At 47.0% G+C, this 18,523-nt stretch overlaps 1 protein-coding gene across 9 annotated transcripts in view; it reads right to left on the bottom strand.

Annotated features, from left to right (window-relative positions):
- BCL2L11 (BCL2 like 11) overlaps positions 1-18,523 on the bottom strand; it is a 46,206-nt gene that overhangs the window by 11,771 nt on the left and 15,912 nt on the right. For 7 of the 9 annotated variants that reach the window (XM_027129025.1, XM_027129024.1, XM_027129027.1 and 4 more), the window contains one exon: positions 5,623-5,732. The exons of the other annotated variants lie outside the window; for them this stretch is intronic. In XM_027129025.1, the coding sequence (XP_026984826.1) occupies positions 5,623-5,732 (110 nt within the window). The remainder of the gene's footprint in view (positions 1-5,622; positions 5,733-18,523) is intronic. 9 annotated transcript variants of the gene reach the window in all.

Below are 18,523 nucleotides of genomic sequence, written 5' to 3'. Positions count from 1 at the left end.
CCATCTGAGAACATGCATCTCTGGACGTTAAGTACGGTTTACGCTATTACCAAACAAGCTATAATTTTGACCTCTCCCCGTCCACTAGCTACAGAAGACCATCTATAGAAGAACAGCCCTTCCGAAAACGAGGCTCAAACAGCACGGGGAATTTCACTTGTTAGGAAAGACGACACATACAGACTTTAAGTTCACATACAGTACAGCTGACCCTTGAACAATACGGGTTTCAACTGCGCAGGTTCACTTACACACGGGTTTTTTTCAGTATTGGTACCTGTTTCATTTTACAGATCTTTAGATTAGCGAAGTGGGGGGGAAAGTTTGTGTTCAATTAGAGATCACAATATGTGGAATCAAAAGGACTAGAGTTTGAGTCCTGATTCTATCCGAACAGTTTCAGCTTCCTGCCCTTGGGTGAGTCATTTATCAATTCCTTTGTCTTGAGGCAGGGATGGCAGTGCGTGGATTTTTGACTCCAAGGAGGGTCAGCGTCCAGAGCCCCTTTGATGTTCCAGGCTCAACTTACATGAAAATGCTAATGTGTTGACACCAATTAAACTGTGGTTTCCCTCAGAACCAGCCTGCAAGCCACCTTTTCTTCTCTACCTTGTGTGGTTCAGGGCTACGCTTCCCTCTATGTCGTTCGGTCAATTCATGCCTGCACACGCCCGAGACAGAAGTAGGAGGCAGGCAGTGTGAACAAAAGATACACTGTCTCTTGTGATCAAACAATGAAAGGGTTTTCATCTCCTTCTTGGCCCTTCTAGAGAGCCTGTCCTAGCATCGCGTGCCGCTGTCCACTGCAGCCCCCCACCAGGACATCCCCGTGCCACCGCTAACCAAGGGCAGCCTATCTGAGCACAGAGTGCCTTAGGCTGGACACGCTGATGGCAAGGCAAGAAGGCGAGTGATCCTAGCCTCGGTACTGGGGGCAGGGGGGAGCCGGGGCACGCTGGTCAGAGAACGGGGCTGACCACCCCAAGAGCACGTGTCTTCACGTTCTCAAGGGTCTAGCACCCTCTCCATGGCCTCAGACTGCAACCCCAGCCAGGGCCAAGAATCCCATCCAGTTGGACACCATCCCCAAGAACCTGCGGTGAGCACAGGGCATCCCACGCCTGCAGGGGACCGGAGCCCACACCTGCTGACGCTCCCTCCAGCAGACGGGACCTGGACTTGCACTCACGCAATTTCTGAATTGCGAAAGAAGCCAGCAGAGGCTATCAAAAACAACAGGAAAGCTGGCCACCAAGAGGAGGCATCAAGGTGCCAGCTGCTGCAACACACACAGATGCTGCTGCACCGCGGCTCCCAGCCAGCTGCTTGCCCTCTTCAGAAAGCCCCAGAGAGAGATGCAGTTTCCCCACTGACGTCCCTGGCTGCCCGGTGTTCCCCGAGAGCCCTCGCCCTCCCTCCCCGGAATCTCACAGAGCTGGACATGGGGAGCTATGGAGCCAGGACACCGTATGGTTGCAGGTCATCCAGCAACGGATCCCAGAGCTCCACCACTTCTCTGGACCCTTGGGTTTTGTCCCACTACGTGCTCTACGTGTGCCTAGGCTGCTGCAGCACTTTAATGCCTAATGACATGGTGGAGACGCACCACGGGGCTGCCACTGGCCAAATCTGTGACAATCTGAGCATTAAGTATCGAGAGGAACACATAATAAGCTGCTGAACTAAACGCGGACCCATGAACTAAAGTTGACAAACGAAGTAAACACAGGGGAGAAAGGGAAGTTCTTCCTCATTTATACACACTTTCCTTCTATGATAAATGGAAAAGTACTGACTTTGTAGTGGAGGACACCACCTCTGACCAGAGTCCCAGGAATGGGACAAACTGACGCCCAGTGCCTCCCGATACGATGCACGGAGGAGGACACAATGTCACACTGTTGGGACGACTGGCAAAGTCTGCACAAGACCCACAGACGACACGACAGTACTGCCACGTTGTTAATTTCCCAATCTTGCTAATCACTCTGTGGCTGCACGAGAGAATACTCTTATTCTTAGGAAGGACACGCTGAGGAATTTAAGAGCAAAGGAGTATCGTGCCGGCAGTTCGTTCTCGAAGAGTTCAGAAAATAGTTTGCACACAGGTAGGTACAAGGAGGGAGGACGTTAAAGCAAACATGGCACAATGTTAAAAGCAGGGGACTCGCGTGGCAGATACAAGAGGGGTCTTTGTACCATTCCTGCAACTTTGGCGTCAAAGTCTGCAATTATTTCAAAACAGAAAGTTACAAATATACACCAGACTTGGAGCAGTAAAACTCCCATCAGGTAGAGGGGCGGGTCGCCCTGCCCTGGCAGGGTTCGTTTGGGGCGATGACACCCACCGAGTCACAGAAGGAGAAGGGAACATGCACCGGGGCTTTGCGCTCACCTGTGCCTCTCTCACCTCCTGCTTCAAGGATTCAGACTCCACAGCTCCGTCTCATATGCTTCCCCACTGCCCTCAAGTGCACTGAGCACATGACAACTACACGACAACTTCCTCTATTGCTCTAACTGAAAAAATGGGAAAATATCCTGTCAGGCTTCACAAGGCTTATGGCAACAAAAGACCAACACTTTACAAAATGTACTGTAAAAGTATTAAGCAAGTAGAGACACTGAACATTTAAAAGGCTCCGATCCACCATACAGCAGCGTGGCGACGGACTCTGCTTGCCAAGAAGGGACACCTCCCCGGACAGACAAGTGCGTAACTTGGAAGCAAAATCCCTCCCATTTCCTCCCCAGGTTTCCACCCCCAATATTCAACAATGGCCCATCAGTGTGACTGCAGACAATGGACTGTTTTGAATCCAACAACTCTTAAGACAGGCGTCTGCGGCCCTGGGGTCACTGTGTCACTATCCCGAGTTTCAGAGTCTGCTGTTTTGAACTGGCTGTTTCTAAGACCTGGAGAATAAGTTTGTTTCGTTTTTGAAAAATGAGGTGATAAGCTAGAGTGTGTCCCTACTCCTCCCCCGATATTCCAGCCTTCTTAGAAAGCTAGAGTCCTTTCAATGATTAGCAACTGCATTTTTGCACTGGTTCTTTTTTAAGAGATGCCAAATAAGGTTCACGATTACAAATACTGAGAAATACTGCAATGAGACTCACTTCTATTTATCTTACCCAAAGCACTGAGAACAGGTTACAGCTCATTTGAAAAAACATATGAGCATCTTCAACATTAAACCGTGTAATAACGCTGGGAACACGGTGGGGAGGCGGGGTGTGAACTCTGAGAGGCTCTTCCCCCACCTGCACGGGAGAGGCTTGGTGATGAAGACCACCCAATGGCCTGTGTCTCCTCTGCACGTGATCTGAACGGTCCCGCACCTCGGCAGCCTACGTGTGGGTGTGGCTGTGCTCCAACACCGCCCCCCCTCCCTAGCCCACGTCTCACCACCGAGCATTCGGGGCCACCACAGAGATGCATCAGCCAGACCCATCCAGGTAGGCTCGGGGGAAAGCTCTGCAGAGTCACCGATACTTCACGTCAACCGCAGAGTCATCGATACTTCATGTAAGTTCAAAGAGAAACTTTTGCAAAACCTTCTTAAACACACCTGGCTCTCTGGCCAAAGGTTCTGATCCAACCCCCGGAGGATGGAGCTGTGCTGACTCATCTCGGTGTCCAGAGCTCCCCGGACTCTGAAGGCACCGGAGGCCGGCAGCCTCACTTCTCCTGCGGAGCCCCAGCCAAGCCAGACCTGGAGCTCTAAGGACCTCTACCATCCGCTTTGAGACGGGATGGGGAGGCGGCAGGCCCAGCACGCCGGTCAGTTCACGGCCCAGGCTCAGCCTGAGAAGCCGCCAGAGCCGTCAGAAGTGACCTCTTCCTGCTGGATTCGTGACACGTTCCAGAATCAGGACTGGATATATTCAGCCTACCCTCTTGAAGGGACCGACGTCCCGAATGTCCCAGGGCCCTGTTTCTGACCACTGTCTCCTAGTCAAGCGGGAGAGCCGAGCCCACACACAAACAGTAACCCCGAAACCCCACCAGCGAAACCGAGGCAGAAGAAACTAGCGCAACGGTAACTTCTGTGGCAAATTACACAACAACCCACCTTGCCAAAGTGACTGCCATTTCAGATCTAGGCTGACAGGGAATTTATGTTCTGTGAGCAGGTCCCCGTCAGGTGTAGGCCGCCGGGCATCCTGCCAGCTAGACCCAGTATCACAAGAAATTCCGGAGCCCGTTCATCAATGTGACATTTCCCGTTTAATGACAGAATCACACGACAGCACATTTCCCATCACACACACACATACACGCCCTATAGAAGGTATGAAGAGGATCCAGTGTGAGTTTTCTGAAACTCCCTGACTCCCTTCTGGAGATTCCATACTGAAGCAATGGAGGACTCTCTTGTAATGGAAAACATCTCCATGTATGTTTCAAAAAGCTGAAAAGGCATTGCATATAACAGGAAAACAAGACTGACTGAAAGCAATTTACAGGTAACATCTGTTCACTAAGCAACAGTTAGCTACGAAAGAGACTAACATTGAAAGCAGGACAGAAATATTAGGGGGTCCTAAGCACAAACTCCCTCCAGAAGAAAAAAGAAAGAAAAAAAAATCTTTAAAAGGTATTATAGGAAACAATAATGTTTGACAGAAAAGGAGTCAGATGGAAAGTAACACAGTAAGAAAGAATGATATTAAATCTTACTTTGTAGAAAATAATTGTTAAGTGCTTCCTTTTCGATAAATCAACAGGAATACCTTCATACGTGGTTGCCAGAAAAAAGGTTAGCAAAGCCAAAATCACATTCTCTCACACATTTGCTGGTGCACCCCTGCAGGAAGTAGTCACACATGCTCCTAAGAGCCTGACTCCCTGAGTTAAACCCTACCCATTTTAAAATGCCTTCCATGGGAATAAGGTGTCCAAATGGTAACATATATGGCCCCTGGGCAAAACAAAATACACTCTGTGCCTGCAGAGTAGGATCTAAGGCTGAATTTTTTTTTTTTAACCCAACAGCACACCTCAAAAATCCCAGTGGCACTCAATGTGAGGTATAAAATTTTTATACCCCCGATTACAGGCTATGAATTATTGGCCTCCTAATACATTTCAATAAATGAACACCAAGGACAGCAGTGGGGGCTGGAATGACAGAGGCCCCCCTGCTCTGACTCACTGCCTGGCAAATCACAGGGGAGACTTCTACTTTAAGAGCTGGCATCGTTCCCTTTGGCTAAGATGGAAATTTAAAAATTTCTTTACTTTTGACCCAAACTGCCTCCGGGGAGGGCTGCAACTCGCTCTCTGGCTTGAAGACTACGTTAGTATTTATATGGGAATATTTCAAAGCATATACATAATCCCTTTTTTTTCAAGCATGGAGAATTTAAGGTTTGTGCTCCTACCATCCCTTGGTCGGCCTCGGATTTTGTCTAATGGCCACCACTTACATTCAGCCATAAAACAAATGGAAAATGGGAAAGGAGGAAGAATGGTAGGTCACACATAGGTAATACCGCTCATTTCCAGAATAAGCACAGGATTATTACTAGTCTTTTCTTTTCTTTTTTTTTTTTTTTTTTAAATGGCAGGGAGAGGTAGGGTGTGAGGGAGAAAGGGGGTAAAGAAAACATCATTACCCTCCTTGGGTAATATGCATTAAATTCGTCTCCAATACGCCGCAACTCTTGCGCAATCCATATCTCCGGACGCATATCTGCAGGTACAGCCTGAGACTGCCTCATGGAAGCTGCATCAGAACAAACAGAACAAAAATCACATTGTTTTCCATAGATCATTTAGAAAGTCCCAAAGGTCAGTTTCTAGAAGCAAGCCCATCTCACACACGCTTTCATGTTTTGGGACGCTCCCTAACTTCAAGAGCTACAATCATGCATTCGAGATTATGGTGGCAGGCTCTGCTACGTAACTCTGGTTCATGAATAAGGCATACAGAGTAATTTCATTTTCAACAACAACTGGAGATTCAGAATTGCCAAATTTAAAAATCTCCTGGCCAGTGAATTACATACTTCCATTTCGAGAAGGCAAACTAACACAACAACGGCACAATGGATGCTGCCCAAGAAATAGCCTCGAAACATATGAGAGTGTAAAGATTTAGGTTGTCCGTAAAGTAACTATTATATTTTGATCTTAAGGCAAGGTAAAATTCCTAGGAAAATGTCACACGTCAGCGAGGAACATGAAATGGTTGTATTCAAAGCAAAGTCAGTGAAAACCTGAGAACTGAATGAGCTTGTTTCCATGGAAGGAGGTGCAGTGATACACAGCCAGTCTGCACAAGTGCCACCAAGGGGCCAAATGAAAGCATAATTGCATGTTTTGTTTCGATATTAATGCAGCCAATAAAGATGGCTCAAGTCTGCAAACACCACATGGAGAGAGGAAATGTTTTGGGTGTAAGAGCAAAGATTTTTTTGAAAGGAGAAAAAAGAGGGAGGTTCACCCTTTCATTAAGCTGTCACTCCCATCTACACCCAGTGCATTCAGCCGTCGGTTAATGAGCCCATTTCAAAGCCACGTGATGGCCAAAAATGGAGCACAAAACTGTGAGTTGTCCAAAGATCCCACCAGCATCAGGAAGACGATATCTCCAAGTACCACGAAGAAAAGTGTTCTCCACACTCAGAGAACAGCTGGGTAACACGGGTAACAGGAAAAGAGATGAGATTATTGGATTTCAACTGCTATTCACAAGCGGCTTACGCTAACTTCCTGTTAAAAGGAGCACTCTACTGGCAATTAAACACACGTGTTATGTTTTAACCACAGCGAAAAATTTAAGCACCTATCATAATCAGATTTTGCCATAACATGAATATAGCTTCCTCTTTTGTATTTTTGTAAAAAAAAAAAAATCTTGTATGTTGTATTAAGAGTTTTATTTATCGTTACAAATAAAAGTGCTGTTGGTTCCTAGGTCTACAAAAGCACTTAAAAGTGAACACTTTTTTGAGTTTCTACCAAGTCTTCTCAATCTCTTGCCCCAACTTCTCTGTCCCCCCGGCCCTCACCCAAGAGAAATGAACGATGATCCCACAAAGGCTGAGAGGCAGGGCATCATGTGTGTGTGTGTGTGTGTGTGTGTGTGTGTGTGTGTGCGCGCGCATGCGTGTGCGCACGTGTGCACAGGTGTGGGGGCACTGAACAAAGAACACACGTGCATCCTCTCCAGAATCATCTGTGCTGGCAACGAGCCAGAGGGGAGATTTCCCCAAGGACGCCTGGTGAAGCGCACAAAGGCTGATGACAGGAAACTTTTGGGATACGCCAGGCATGTCCCCTGAACACCCCTCCAAGCACACAGAAAACTGCCTTGGCGGTACCTCTGTCACAAATTCCATCGTTACTCTGTACAAGCCTATTAAAATTAAAGTTTAAGTAGCTAAACCGGCAGAAAACAGAATTTCAGGGTGTATGTGATGCCAAGTGGTCTGTAATAGTTCACTCCCTTCTCCTGGGTTTGCAGTGCTTTAAGGATTTTGTCCATCACAGGTACCAAATCATTACTATCTTTTCATACGATCAGCCAATCAAGTGCTCTTTCCCTGACTTTAGCAGCTGTTGTTACAAAGTTAACTCCCCTTTTTCTAAGAAAAAGCCTCTTTTCTTAGAATGAACACTGTGGTCATCACCTGCAAGGTTAGCTCAGGGAGACGCATGTATCCACAGATACAAGTGACCAGACCAGCGCACAGGATGCCACGTGGTCGCTCAGAACCCCTGTCACCCACCGCTCCTGGGCTCCAGAGCCCCACTCCTTTCTCACTACACTTGGCTCTCTTCGAGAGAGTAAATCTGCCCTCAATCCTAGAGTCAGAAATGCAGGAAATGCCAATTATCCAAAGAAAATCTGTGAAATCTAGGCTGCATGTTTTACGAAGATGACAGACTGGTAAAAACTGTTGGCAAGTTACCCAAGGTTTAGTAAATCAAGACACTCACTAATTTACCCAATGAATATGGATGCCCATGAGCCAGACACCGCTCAGGAGATGGTCTGGGTACAGCAACCAAAGATGCCCAAGCCCTGCTCCCCCGAGCTCACATCCCTGCAGATTAAATGCTAAACTTCAACTAAATGATAAACTTCTTCTGGACAAGGATACTCATACCTGATATTCTCATAACACAAAACGAAGTTAACTCCCCCGGTTAACTTCCCCCGACCTGCAGGTGAAGGCTCCTGAATTGTCTTTAACACCCTCACTTACCTATGTGGTCTAGAAAGTTCTGTCTGGCTCACGGGAGGGCTGACGGCCAGAAGCACCCCCATTGGAGCCGGTGCACATCAAAATGAGCACCTAGTGACTGCGTCAACCTGGCCAGCAGCTGAGAAGCACATGTGGAACCTTGGGGGCCAGATCCAACTTGTTCATCTTAGAGACAAATGCCCTGCTGTTTGTGGGGGGAAGAAGATAAGCAGATGTTTCTTCTGCAGAAAGAAGAGTTCTAACTGCTAGCTTCAATAAATGCCCAGAGAGAAACACATCCCCGTGGTCTGGCAGTGAGGCCCTGGAAGCTGTACTCTTACAAGCTCCTGGTGCAGACAGTCCACGGACCAGGCCCTGAGAAATCCTGAGCAGGGGGAAGAAGCCACGGGTCAGTTCTGGGGCCCAGACGTGTGTCTTTGGAGAACACTCAGGAGTCAGGAGAGTTGTATTAGCCAAAGATAATTGGTTAGACCAGGCTTAGCATACACTAACTGATAAAACAGATCAGTAAGAGAGCTAGCAACTGTGTTTAGGTATATATATTTTTTGAAGTTTCTATAGAATAGTAACATACACTATAAATTAACGTTTGCAAAGGAGACTGATGTGTCTAGACTACTCTAACACAGCAGCTATCACCACTTGGCTTTAAGAATTGGAGTTTTTTTTTTTGCAGTACGTGGGCGTCTCACTGTTGTGGCCTCTCCCGCCGCGGAGCACAGGCTCCGGACGCGCAGGCCCAGCAGCCACGGCTCACGGGCCCAGCTGCTCTGCGGCATGTGGAATCCTCCCGGACCGGCGCACGAACCCGCGTCCCCTGCATCGGCAGGCGGACTCCCAACCACTGCACCACCAGGGAAGCCCCCAAGAACTGGAGTTTTTTGAGAAGCAAATACTGTTCTTATTTCTTGAATAAACCTAAAATTAATGACCAACGTTCACCCTGCAATAAAACCTAGCCCATAAATACAGACAGTGTTGGTTTTAAGGTAAGATCGTAAGATAAAAATTCTATTTTGAATATTTTCAAAGGCATCCTATTCCTATATTTTAAAATGGTGGCCTTAATCTCAGTTAATACAGTGGATTTTTGCCACCTAAATTTCAAAGATTATTTCTCAAGTAACAAAATGTCTCCTTCTGGTGGTGCCGGGGGGGCCGGGGGCTCTTCCTTAACTTCATCACTAGTTTAATGCTGGTGTCTGTCACATGCGGTCTCATGTCACGTGAGAACCTAGCAGGGCTAAGAATGGGGTCTGGCTGACCTGAGAATTTGCTTGTCAGCCCCACGGCGGCACTGGTCGGAGCCAGAATTAAGGTTTTTATTCCCTTTATCACCAGTTTGCTGAATTCTGCTCCACAGTGACCAGAGCACGAACCACCACGATGCGGAAGAGATCCAGGGCTCGGTCTTCCAAAGGTGAACCTGGAGCTGGTGGGGTTCAAGGGCAGGGGATACTCAAAAAACACACCCTCACTCCTACAATCCTTTCTAGATACTCAATCTGCCTGCTCCCTTGCTAATATAATCCACTTATCAAGAAGATCATTTACATTTATATCTCTAGCCTGTAAGACAGATAAGCATCAAACATAAACATTTTATTATGCTCTCTGCAATGTGCTTAACAGCCGCAAATACTGATACCTCGTCAATAAAATGGGTCTTTATTTGAAACAAAAGCTCTTATTACTTAGATCACATTTTTAACTAAGGCAATTTTACAGAAACATAAGAACTTCAAAGGGGAAACTGTGATGAGGTGTATTTTCACCCACAGAAAATGTAATTTCAGCATTTAAGAAAGCATTTCGGGCTTCCCTGGTGGCGCAGTGGTTGAGAGTCTGTCTGCCGATGCAAGGGACATGGCTTCGTGCCCCGGTCCGGGAAGATCCCACATGCCGCGGAGCGGCTGGGCCCGTGAGCCATGGCCGCTGAGCCTGTGCGTCCCAAGCCTGTGCTCCGCAACGGGAGAGGCCACAACAGAGAGAGGCCCGCGTACCGCAAAAAAAAAGAAAGCATTTCATGCCATAAACCTGGTGCTAAAAGGAGAGAGGGGAGGGAAGAGGAAAAGCACAATGAAATATAAGCAGCTCTTAACGTAAAGCTACTGCTCCAAAGCTGTAACCAGAAGTCCACACGAGGCCGGCTCCGATCCTGTAAGCACCATTCTGAGCTGGGGAACTTGCTGGGCCCAGATTTTCTAACCAAAGCCACTAATCAAAACTTTGGAATGCAACTGTGTCACACAGGCAATTCTGTCAAAAGTGCGATATGTTAGCTGAATTTTCATCAAAACTCTTGGAAACAATGCTAGAGTTTTCTGAAATCTAGCATTTCAGAATCTAGCATTTCAGGTAACCTGATTTCCTATAGGAAAAAAAAACCCCAAACCAAAAAAACCACGAGGTCTCTGATTAATCTATTTTTCTATACCAGTGTGCCGGGTGGGTAGAAAGGAGGACATTTTTTCAACGCCAAAGAACTCTGAGTTACTGAAAGATGTGCAGTATTGCATTAACTGTTGTGGTTCAGCTACAAAACTAGTTTCCAGCCTAGAGGGTAATTCCAAATCTTAAAAGCTCAGAGACTGAAAAAAAATTAATATCGTGGTTAAGTGGCTGATAGTGAAATCAGGCTGAGGCTTTCGGAAAGGGCTTTCTGTAGCGCCGCCAGCGAGAGTGGGAAAATTTAAAAAAACGAGATTGTCGATGCATAATGAGCTCGACATCCGTCAAGCCAAACCTTCTGATTTTTCCTAAACGTCCAACCGCTTCCACCCCACTGTTCCGATCGGCAGGTGTTCAAAGGAGCTGCGGTCACATTCTGACGTGCACTGCCATCTTTCCACACCCGGCTGGGCTGCTGTGCGGATGACGAGAACCATCCTGGGGGCGGCGGGACCATGTCTTACACGTGCGCTCACATCACTGCAATCATCCTTGGGGACAGGATGCTCTCACGTCCCAGGGCCAGCGGCTGTTTGAGTTCCCAGCACATCACTACTGGAGCTTCAAGTGCAGAACCAGAAACCAAACGAAAATCCACGGAAACATTTCACTCTATACTGTTTTCAGATGTTCGCTGAGCTACAAATACTGGGGTAGAATTGAGATTACATTTTCAACTAATCAACATGAACTGAGCTCTCAATCAATATTCAACTCAGAGTTGAGAAAGGGTTTCTTGGTCCCTGAAGAGATGCGGAATGTATGACTTTGAAGAAATTGTTTTTATTTTAAACACAGAACATAATACTTAGGCAAATAAGTGCTCATTTTGCCCGGCACTTACCAGGGACTGTGGAGCAGAAAGCCAGCCCCTCCTCCTGGCATTTCAGGGCTGCCCATCTTTATCCCTGAGGAGACTCTAGATTGAACCAAAAGACATAAAGGACCACTTCCTGTTGGCTCTGAAAACAGGGCTGAAACAATTCCAAAAAAGATGCTCCAAAAATGTTCGGGGAAGCACTGCTCGCGCAGGTGGCCGCTGTGAAGGTCGACACTCATTTGGAGAAGTAAAAATTCTGGGATGTTTATTCAACCCAACAGTCTCCCTACTTAAGGGGCTATCTTCAGAAATATCTTTATCAGTTGAGATTTACAAGAAGGAAGCAACCAGACAGCTGGCCAAGGTTTCCATAGGAAACCCACCTGAGGGACGGAGCTGTCTCAGCAGCTCCAGAATTCCCAGCCACAGGGGAAGGAGGGCCGCTGCCATGACAGTAACTGACTATCAGTCATTTACTATCATTTACTGACTGCAGTAAATGCTATCAGAAATCACCTTGAACTCTGATGGTTCTCAGAAAGCAAACGAGCCAGAACCCAATTACACACACACACACACACACACACACACACACACACACACACCCCTCCCCTTCTGGGTCTATTATTTCTCAATTCCATCACTTTATTTTTTGATAAATACTGTATCAATTCCACTGAACCACTGGATGAAAACGAACTGGATTCGAAATAAAATCAAGAGATAGTATTCAGCATCAGTACTCATGAAGTTCCTAAACCTGTTTTTCCCTGGTACACACATGGGTCAAGCCTGAGCAGTTGCATGAATTCAAGACGGTGCTTTATAAATAGCTGTTAGGACAAAAAAAAAAAAAAAAAAAAAACTAAGAAAGCGAATGAGATGTAGCCAGGGTTTTCATACTTACTCTTTCCATGTGTATTGCCCACTGCTTTTACGTGGCCGTGAGTAAGAAAATCAAAATACGCTGCTTTGATCAATTTCCAGTCTGACCATTTGGAAACTGCAGGTAAACCAAGGCTGTGAAGCTGGAAGTCTGGAAACTAGTGTTCGTATCTTCCCCCTTTGACCTTAACTGCATCCTACAATAAAATATGAATCTAAAGGCATTAAGATGAATGTGTCATGCCTTCTTCAACCTCAGAAGACCATCTCCCCTGAGCTGTCCTCTAACACACATATTTTCAAGAAGCCAAGGCCAGGAGCAAACCCAGATCCCGAGTTTTTACGTCTACGTCCAAGGACATAGCCGGCTAACTCTGGGTCACAGCAGAAGCCAGCATCTTTCGTCAGGTGGGGGACCTGGCAGGAGCCTCCTGCACCATGATGCCTGGTCGCCCGCCCTGGGCCTGGTGCACCCCTTTTCCTAAGGCACTGCAGTCCTCGCTGATAGGCATTAGGGGCTACGAACTTCTCCCTCCTGGGAACTGGAATGTTCTCTTCTAACCCCGATCCCAATCTAGATTCTGTCCCCTGGGGCTACAAAGACAATCTATGATCCCTCTCAATCATTACCCCTCTTTTTAATCAATGCACTGCCACCTCGTGCCCCAGATCTGGTCCAGAACCAGCTCCTTCCATGTGCCTTTACGACGAGCCCTGGGAATGCCCTCCATCACCACTCGGGTCCCCCTCGGGACGCTCCAGAAACATGATGCTCTGAATAGCGTGTGGCTGTGGTCTGCAGTGGGTCTGGCCGGGGGCAGCAGGACACAGGACACTACTGTTCCTTGCTTTCCCTACACTGCCGCTAGCCCCACTGTCTCCAGGACAGCTGTCTCTCTATTCCCATAGTCTTAGATTCCTTCCAGAGTATCACGGAGGACTTGACTGTGCCTGTGCCGTCCTACTCAGAAGAACAAACACAACCTCATGACCCTTCCACTGACAGTGGAGGGAAATTCCTATGCAGACAATTTATTTCACCACTCACTCCAGCAAAACTACAAAAGGAGAAATGCTTTTTGGAGACCTTTTATTTTCTTTTATTCTGGCCACACCACGCAGCATGTGGGCTCTTAGTTCCCCAACCAGGGATAGAACCCTCACCCCCTGCGGTGGAAGCGTGGCGTCTTAACCACTGCCAGGGTTAAACTGTAACCCCGGCAGTGGTTAAGACTTAAGTGGTTAAGGTTAATGCAAAGTAGTCTAGAAGTGATTTCTGGATTGGGATTGGCTAAGTGGTTACAGCCAGGGAAGTTGTAAACACACAACTCTACATGTTAATTCACTTACAACCGTTCCTTAGAAATAAAGTGTTAACAATTCTGAAGTTACTAGGTTTCGGTAACCATCCGTTGTTCCTGGCCCAAAATCAGATGTGGGGGAGGAAATGAGAATTTAAACTACAAATATAAAAATTTTTGATGACAGAGTGTGTGTGGCTTCCTCTATAAAGTTGAACGCTGGCGGCAGGAAACAGGTGACGAAAAATCTCTTCTCCTTAGTTCACATGAAGGTCTTAAGCGTCACTGTTATTCTGTCCTAATGCTAGTGGAGACCAAGGCAAGGGGCAAAACACAGAATCCTGAAAAGCTACATCCGAAACAGCTTTCCAATTAAGACGTGTAAAAGCCTATAATTTTATTTATGCAGTTAAAATTTATACCGGCAATGCACGAAGTGAAGCACTCATCTGTTAACGCAGATATATGGTGACTGATAACATACCAGAAGGCATAATGAAAGCTCCCCACTTCGAACCAATTCACAAGACGCAGCTGCCTCTTTTTATCCCGCATCGTTATCAAGAGAGAAAACATTACACCTCAGTTCCAGACACTATTTTGCATAATCACAAGGACGGAATCATTGTGTTTGGACATTTGATGGCTTAAATATTTGGCCGCAAAACATATGTCTGTTGCCGCTGGGCTGTCTGACTTCTCCCTAAAAAACGCACAGAGCTTGTGCGTCTGGAGAGCACGTTTATGCTGAAAGGGACACAAGTGAACACAGCCCCAAAGCCTTTTGTAGGAAACTCAATGACAAAAAGAAGTGTAAGAACTGAACGCTGTGTAAAAAATAAGAAAACCAAAAGGCTAAAAAAGTGAGCAGAGAATCTGACCGGTATCGTGAGCGATCCATCAGAAAGATGGTTGGAGCCCAAGTTCCTTCATCCACTGACCAGCCTGTAGCGACCTCGTTCAAGCCACCACCTAACCTCCGCACGCGACACGGCAATTCGGGGGGTGGGGGGCTGCGGATCCTAGGCCTTCTCTGCAAACCACAAAAATGTTCTGTCCATGGCTGTGCCACGTCCCCCCCCAACACAGGAAAAGAATGGAAGCTAGAGTCGCCGCCTTAGGGCAAATACAAGTGTTAAGATGTGCAGAATTCTGCACTGAAAGATGTCTTGTCTGGTGGTATCAAAGGTCTTTTTATCTGCTCAGGTTCTCAGGTTCTTCCTCTTCCTCCCGATGCCCTTTCCCCTCCAGAGACACAGCTGCTGGCCAAGCTCTACCCCCTCATGGGCTCAGATCCTGGGTGCAACAGTTTGGTTACCCCCGCACTGAGAAAACCACCATGCAATACCGACTAAACAGGGTCGCTCCAAACCAAAGCGACTCCCACCCCGCCCACACCAGATACCCTTCAGTGCTCTGACCGCTGCAGACTGGCTGCAACACCTTCCCAATTCAGGAGGACACTGGCACCCAGGCAGGTGGAGGGACTTGCCCCGGGGCGGGGAATGGACGGCATCAGAGGAAGGACCAAGACTGGCCTGGGTCACCTGCTGGAACTTTCCACTCCAACAATTCCTATCAAACTATCAGAAAAAAGGACTGGAGAGAAAACGAAGCATGGTGTGTGGTACGTGTCAGGCCTTCCTTACAGAGAAAACCCGGTTCTAAGCTTCACACGAGCCCAGTGATAAAATCTGCACGACCAAAGAGGGAATCACGGGCACTCATCCACTGTCTTAAATAGCACTGAATTCTCTAAATCAACAAATATATGTGGTTCTGCCACGTACCAAATCGTTTCCTTAAGTTGGCGGGTTGTTTTGACCAGTTTAGCAGAATTTATGCTCAGCTGTTAGTAAAACTGAGGTCTGAATTCAAATATATACTAACATAGCATAGAGCCAGATTTCACTTCTAGACGACTCTGCATTAAGAAATTTCTCAAGGGATGAAAAAACAAAGAAAAAACCTTCTTTTAGCCTCTTCCCCGGCAAACTCACCCAAACTAAGGTTGTCAAGTGTGGCTCATCCCATACATGCACGCCCTGACCCCACCGACACACATTTGCAAGAGAAAAACAGGTCCCTTCCACATAAGCAAGCTTCTGTTAGAGAAGTCTCAAATCACTCACTAAATCTATAAATCACTTACATCAAAATGTTTTAGGAACTGGAGTGGGACGCATGCTCTAGTCCAGGAACGTGACTTATTTAGGGAAAAAAAAGTTCCCAGAGCGACTCAGACAGTCGAGAATCATTGTGTCGAACCGGTTTTAATTTTAACACATACACCCTCTTGGACTGAAATGCTTGATTCCATTTTTTAGAAATTTTAGCTCCAAAACCATTTTCATGCCTAAGGGCGGGCCGCAAAGCCCAAACTAAAAGCAGCATCGTGCCCTGTGCAGAGCCAGACACCTGTGCCGAAGGCCCGGTTTCAAGGCCCTGGCTCCAGCACGAGATGGGGCCTTGAACAGCCCTCACTCCTGGCCTGCGGGCACACGTGGCCAAGCAGCCCCCTCCCAGGAGCTGGTCTGCTTCATCACCGTCTGGTTGAACCACAACTCTACTCAAGAGCAGTGGGGATCTGGTCCAGGGTAGAGAACAGAGGAAATGCAAAGTGAATTTGGGTTTCCCACAGGACACTGGGAATATCAACTCATCCTAAGCAAATACTTAAAACCACGAAGGCCTGCCTCTTATAAACTGGGCTTCAACTCGTGCACCAGGGAAATGTTTGTACTGACTGTTGGCATCGGTCAGCCCACAGCGTGTGAAGCAAAAGTTCCCAAGCATTCATGATTCACTCACTCAGAAGCAAAAACCAAAATTTAACGATGGCCAAAGGAGCAGAATTTCCTCAGGGAAAAGGGAAAAAAATTAAAAAGCTGTTTTAAAATTCCTGATTCTGGTCAGGCAATGAATATTTCTAATGCTAAATCCATGAGCAAAATAACTTTTATTTTGAAAAAAGGTGCAATAACTTCTGATTGCAGGAAAAAGTAGTTCAGCCTATGTCTTATGTCTCCAGACCATTCTTGCTCCAAACTCACGTCTTGAACTACAGTCAAGTTTCTGCCAAATCCAATAGGCCGTCTCCCACAGGTGTCCCCAGCACAGGCCCGGTTCAGCAGAGCCAGGCGCAGCGTGGGTTTCCAGATAGCTCTCCATGGTCTAAAGACACCAAGGTTCCTTCTCAGGGTGATATGCGGGTTCACGGGCAGGTGAGGGGTGGTGAGTTGGACCTCCCCTGCCCTCCCAGGCCAGTTTTTAGAATAGATTTTCTTTTTTTGTTTGTTTGTTCTGGGACCTGGTAGGGTTAGAATTATAGTAGCATTTCCAGATAATTCACTTCCCTGTGAGTTGCCTAAACTTCTGAAACGACAGCTCCTTTCCATGGAAAGGAAAAAAGAACATTTCATTACGTCATGCTTGCTGACCTGCCGTGGCCACGATGGTCACTGCACAGCAAAGAAAATAGTGACCGAGTCCCTACCAGCCGCTCTCCGTCCAGTAGCTTATGCAAAAGTCTCCCAACCCTTGGAAGTGAGCACTTCTGTCTCCACCTGACGGATGAGGAAACCAAAGCTCAGAGGGACTAACAGATCTGCCCAGGTCACTCATGGGTCTGGAGAACAGCCGGATGCCATCCAGACCCTGCTCCAGACCCACGCACAGCCCTGCAGGTAAGGCAGTAGCAGCTCACGGGCACTGAATCAACCGGGAACCCTGCCAGATGAAGATGTTCTACAATAAAATACTCACTTTGCTAAAATAAGAGGCAGATCCCAAAAGAGTAAATTAGGGGGCTAATGTCCATCGAAGTACTCATGGTGATGGGCCAAAAGCCTGATCTCATCTGGATGAAATCATAAGGGGCGTGACAGTTAACACCAGACCATATGAGCAAGTTAATACTGAAATCGTGCGTGCCACAGTGACAAGCTGCTGTGCACACCAAAAATGAAGATTAACGTTAAGAGAAATTTTTAAATATATATTATTTATTAAATTTATTCTATTATAAATGCTAGCCATGAGGATTTTCCATATATAACAACAACAACAACAAAAACAGGTAAGACCACCTGTAAGTTGAATACAAAAATATTCACTATTAACATTTTGATATATTTTCCTTCTAATCTTCTTGTTATGCTGATAAACTTCTTGATACCAAATTACATGTTATGGAGTACATGGCCATGTCCTCCCCAAAACTCATATGCTAAAAATCTCTTCCCCAGTGTGATGGTACTTGGTAGGTGGGGCCTTTGGGAGGTGGTTAGGTCATGATGGTGGAGCCTTCGTGAATGGGATTAGTGCCCTTGTAAGAGGAGGTCAAGGAGCTAGCTTGCTGTCCTTCCATCACATGAGGACAGTGAGAAGGTGGCCACCTACAAGCTAGGAAGAGGGACCCCACCAGAGCCGGACCGTGGCAGCACCTTGGCCTCACACTTCCAGCTTCCAAAACTGTGAGACAAATGTTTATTACTGAAGCCACCCAAACTATGGTATTTTTATTATAGACTATGACACTAGGATGTCGCCAAGAACTCTGTAACCTTTTTAAGTTGAACGTAACACCGGGAGCCTTTTCCACGTGACTATTCTTTTTAACATCATTAGAAGACAGCACCACAGTCTGGCTAATGTAGATGTTTTCCCATACCATTTGGACTGCCAGTAGTTTTCCGGTTGGTATAAAACAACGCCACGATGAGTCCTCTGCACATACGCTTCTGCCAGCATTTCCTACATGAGGAAGGAATGGCAGGCCCTGTTCTGTGCCTGCAGAGCAGGGTCGGCGGGTGGGCAGGCGGGTGGGCGGCACAGTGCTCACAGC

This window comes from Aethalodelphis obliquidens, unplaced genomic scaffold (genome assembly GCF_003676395.1).
Source record: "Aethalodelphis obliquidens isolate GAN/ISIS:26980383/991018 unplaced genomic scaffold, ASM367639v1 scaffold35, whole genome shotgun sequence".
NCBI classification, from domain to species: Eukaryota; Metazoa; Chordata; class Mammalia; order Artiodactyla; family Delphinidae; genus Aethalodelphis; species Aethalodelphis obliquidens.
Note: the sequence above shows the minus strand (reverse complement) of the source record. Positions and strands in the feature narration are given on the sequence as shown.